At 37.1% G+C, this 5,024-nt stretch overlaps 1 protein-coding gene across 1 annotated transcript; it reads right to left on the bottom strand.

Annotated features, from left to right (window-relative positions):
- Nucleotides 1–596: 596 nt before the first annotated feature.
- On the bottom strand, nt 597–3,647 carry LOC118340037 (D-beta-hydroxybutyrate dehydrogenase, mitochondrial-like). The gene is made up of 4 exons (XM_035677884.1): nt 3,125–3,647; nt 2,238–2,390; nt 2,006–2,139; nt 597–1,059 (listed from the first exon to the last, which is right to left on the bottom strand). The coding sequence occupies exons 1-4, from the start codon at nt 3,477–3,479 to the stop codon at nt 694–696; spliced, it is 1,008 nt and encodes a 335-aa protein (XP_035533777.1). The 5' UTR covers nt 3,480–3,647; the 3' UTR covers nt 597–693.
- Nucleotides 3,648–5,024: the final 1,377 nt, after the last annotated feature.

The following is a 5,024-nucleotide window of genomic DNA, read 5'->3' as shown; positions in this document are numbered from 1 at the left end:
GGAGAAGCCTGTGTCATTTCCGGTCAAAAAAAACCAAAAACCTTACTGTTTGAATAAAAGTAACTTAAAGTCCAAAATTTGCCAGGGGTATGAATAATTTCGGGCTTGACTGATATATATGAATAGATAGAAATATATATAAATGTGTATTATTTTGTAGTTGGATTAGGTTTTATTTATTTTCTAAATGTTTATGTATTTAAGTATACTTTAAACTGTTAACAGTTTCTTTATTGTTCAATTTCAAGATCAAATTTGCCTTACAAATAAAAAAAATACAGAATTTTGTTATTTTATTTATAATAAAATTGGTCTATTTACTAATTATATATTATTTATTTATCCTTTGACCTGTTTGTTTGTTTTGTCGTTTTCTTTGTGTGTCGTCATATTATATTTTTATTTGTTATCATTTTTAGGAACATTTTCTGAATAAAAAAATGTACGTACACTATTCACATAGTGTTCAAACCCAGATGTATGTTTATATAAATATGCACTTTAGTTTTTGAGGAAAAAAACAGTAAACAAACGATGATTCATGATAACAAACTTTTATAGTAACAGAGAAACAATGTAGAATGAACAAGACCTCAGAAAGCACCATTATACTATTGTTATAAGCATTATATATATTGTTCAGTTGAAAAGTGTTTTACAAAGTAGTTTATTCTTTGGCAGGTTACAAAATTCCTATTTGGCGTAGAGCATTTCTTTTCTTGTAGTGTACATGGAGCTGAGAGAAAACACAGCGTCAGTGAGGACGGTGGGGAGGAAAGGGAAGAGCTGGAAGAAGAACCTGTCCATCGCAGAGACCAGCAGGTATCTGTATTTAGGCCGAGCCGACGTGATTGCGTGCACCATCGCACCGATGACCAGGTCGGCGTTCTTGAATCCCGCCCTGCAGGTTGACGTGAAGTACTCGTTGGCCAGCTCAACGTACTGCCGGTTGAACACTTGCTTGCGTTCGTCGTCTAATTTCTCCCAAACATCTAAACTTGTTTTCATCTTCAGGATGTTGGTGGCTTGTCCGAAGTTACCCGGCTGGATGATGCTGACCTAGAATTGAGTCATAGATTTAATTAGTCTCAAACTTTTAGATACTTTTTATGCTACAACAGAATTAGTTTTGCCACTTTGATTCACTCTAATGTCTGTACGCTAAAAAAATAAGCTTTTTAAATCAAAATTAAGAGATACCTTAAAACTATCTCATGATTTTGAGTTTAAAATCCAAATTTAGAGATTGTAAATTAAAAATGTCAAAATTTTGAAGAACTCAAAAAGGATTAATCAGGTTTTTTTTTTATTTAGCAGAAATTAGCTTCCATACGTTTTAAAGCTCAAAACAACATTGAGAATTAAAATCTACTTTTGAAATAATACATTTTAATTTAATTTTTAAATATTTCTTCCCTAATATCAAACTTTGAATTACCGTGAGTAGTTTTATTTTTGTCAATCCTCACAATTAGTTACATTTTTTCTGTTTTTGGCAGAAATAAGCTTCTATACATATAAAATGTTCGAGCTAAATACTAACAAAGTACAAAAGCTAAAGTTTGTTACCTTTGGAGAGATCCAGGCTAGTTGTTTCCCCCCGTTTCCATTCTTTATGCTAAGCTAAGCTAACCAGCTGCTGGCAGTAGCTTCCTACTTACCATATCGTACATGAGGTCAATTTTCTCATCAAACTCTCTGCAAGAACGGCAATTAGCGAATGTCGAGAGGTTAAAATCAACAGTTCCCTGGCTAACAAAGACCCACTGTGGGCGTCGGACTGACGGGAAGAAGAGCGTGACGTACTGACAGGAAAGCAGTCGACTCTGCACAGTGTCGCGTTGGTTTTACACTAAATGAATGCAATCAAATGGAAAATAAGCCTGAAAAATTTGTTTTACGTCCTATTTGCCCAGAGGCGTTATATTTTATGACCACAGAGTTCTCCCTATGCATCAGAGCGTCACAAGATTTGTTTGTGTGGTTTTTTGCAGCATTACTGTACCTTCACACCAAAACTGGCCATTTCAACCCTCAGGCAATCCGCAAACGCCTCCAGGCCTCTCTTTGACACACTGTACGCGCCCATGTTCAGGCAGTTGAAGAAGGAAAAGATGCTTGACGTGTAAATCATCCGACCTGTGGCAGCCAGGAAGCATAAAACAACTGTTTACCCGTGATGTCTCCACAGTGAGAATGCGAGGCGACAGTGAAATGTGGCTGCATTTTGAGCTGACCTTTGGTGGCACGAACCAGAGGCAGGAATGCGATGGTGGTCCTGATGGAGCCGAACAGGTTGATGTTGACCATGTTGCGGAAATCGTCAATGGTGCTCCATTCGATCTCGGCCCAGTCTGAGATTCCCGCGTTGTTCACAACTGCCCACAGGCCTGAGAAAGTAAGAAACGTAACAGGAAGTTATTGTTCAGAAAAGAGAAGAACTAAAGTTAAAATGAAAGCTGAATATTTGTTTAGCAGATGCATCTTGTTCCAAAAAGCTTCAGGACAAACTGCACGACATCAATCTCTATGGAGACTGCATGAAAGGAAAAACTTACACTTATTTAGTCTTAGTTTTGGGATAGTAAGTCAAATTCAAAGTCTATTATGTCAAATTTAGGACATTTATTAGGATATTTATTTATGGAAGCACATTTCTACTAGAAAAAAGAAAAGGAAAAGAATGAAAAGTACTTATTCTATCTAATCTTTCCTGAAATAATTGACTTTTTGAAGTTTAATAATGATAAAAATAAAAAAATATATTTGATAAATTAAAATCATGAGATAGTACCATCTCATGACCTAATATTAAATATTAAACTTAAATAAAAATAAAGGCTTTAAAAGTCAAATTATGAGATATTAAGTCAAAAACCAATCAAATAAATAAACTACAACTATATTCCGAAACACGAAACTAAATCATGACTAAAATGTTGATTTAGTCGTAATTGATGATAAGTAATAGTTTAGACTTCATATCTCATCTATCTCAAGTGGTTTTTACCTTTCACTTCATAACTTTCATCCTTTTCCCCCTCTTCTTTGGCAGAATTGATCTTCCTTACACAGGCTGAACCAGAGAAACTGGCTCATTTTTTACAGTGTGCTAAACTCTCACCTTTCTCTGGCAGGTTCTCCTGGACCGTCTTCCTCGCCTGCTGCACCTCTTCATCACTGGTGACGTCCAGCTTGAGGATTTTCAGATTATTGGAGCTCTGTTCGGCCAGGCTCTGGGCACCGGCTCCTTGTGGACACAGACACCCGGCAAAGACCACAAACCCTCTGCGGTCCAGACACTGAGCCAGCTGATGTCCGAAGCCGCTGTCGCAGCCGGTTATCAGCACAGCATAGCCTTGACCGTCCTGCACATGGCTGCTGTGATGGCGGGAAACCAGCTTGGCGAAGAGGAAGAGCAGGAAGGCAGAAATGGAGATGATGCCAACGACTTGGCCGATGAAGAAAATCATGTTCATGCTGGCGAAAGCGTCTGGACTGTCTGCGAGCGCTGCCGGCTGCACAATATAAGCCTGTTCACAACACAGCAAGGGTTCATTGTAGGGGGGCGTTTGTTGTGATGTGTGAGGGGCGACATTCACACAATTTGTTCAGGTTTTTCATGTGACTTCATAAGACACCTCTGTTGTCCGAGAGGAACATCAGCCCGACTGTTTCTTTCAGGAAAAGTGACAAAGTTTTCAGTGGAAATGATGATGATTGTGGTGGGAACAGCCACAGTGAACCGGCCTCTGGCTATTTTCTTTTGAGGGATTACATTTCTTGATAACTAATCAATTACAAAAAGACAACTTGCATGACCTACTGAGCGTGTGACTCTTACTCTCTCTTACTAACAGAGAGCATTGCATCAGAACAGCCATGCAACATGTCAGCAACAGCAGAGTTTGTCTTGTTTTTAGTTATTTTTCTGTTGTTCGCTCTTTGTAAGTCCTGATTTTTAATCTTATTATTTATCTTATCTTCATCCTATCATGTCTGAGTTGTTTGTTGTTTTTATATTTCTTATTGTCTGTTGCTGTGAACCAAATCTACCTCCACAAAGTAACCTAACCTTTTTAAAATAGCCATAATTTGTGTGGCTGCTTGGTGCAATCAATTAATTCTATTAATTATCAAAAAGATAATAGAAAATGATTGATAATTATATAATAATTGATATTAAAGATCCTCGGCACAACTCTTAAATAAGGTAAACAATAGCTGATAATTGATTGATCAATCTCATAAAAAAAACACTAAACTACTAATTTAAAAATTAGATTAATAATTAAATGAATAACTCCAACCACTATTAAAAGTTAAAGTGGAAGGCTTTTAGAGTTCTGCATAGAAGAGGCTGGTATCACTCACTCTTAAATAGGCCTGCATGTACAAACACAAACATTTCTTAATGAGATAATAAAAGCAAACACAGGAAAATAAACTATAGAAAAAATGTGTGTGTGTGTGTGTGTGTGTGTGCTGAAGTTAAGGCTGAATATGTGTGTGTGTGTCACCTTAGCACTGCCTCGTGGACCACAGTTACTACAGTAAGCTGCGTTCATTAAATCAACAACATGCAGGTTTAAGACACTTCCGAATGAGGTGACCGGAAGTGACCGCGACAATAAAAGTCCAGTTTCGCCACACCAAATGTTTAAAAGGTCTTACTGTTCATTTTACGGTTAAAGTTTGGCGGTTTTATTCCATATTTTAAAGTATAAACAAAGTTTTTACCATCTAAAGAAACAGTTTTGCCGATATGAAAGAACCATATGAATTCTGTATTTTCTTTTAATCCATATAAATGCCTTTAAAATACCATATAAATAAAGGTTTCGCCCTTAGATACGACAGTGTTTTACTGTTACAGAAACTGTATTTAACCTATTTAGTGTTTTTGGCCTTTTACTGTAATGCTTTTATAGCTTTATAATAAATATAAATATAATTAAAGCTGCAAGCAGCATTGGACGGGACCTCGCACTCCACGCGACTCGGGGCGTGGCGCGGCCGCGTCA

The sequence above is a fragment of the Morone saxatilis genome, unplaced genomic scaffold (assembly GCF_004916995.1).
Source record: "Morone saxatilis isolate NCDOM2014 unplaced genomic scaffold, NCSU_SB_2.0 Contig6, whole genome shotgun sequence".
NCBI lineage: Eukaryota > Metazoa > Chordata > Actinopteri > Moronidae > Morone > Morone saxatilis.
Note: the sequence above shows the minus strand (reverse complement) of the source record. Positions and strands in the feature narration are given on the sequence as shown.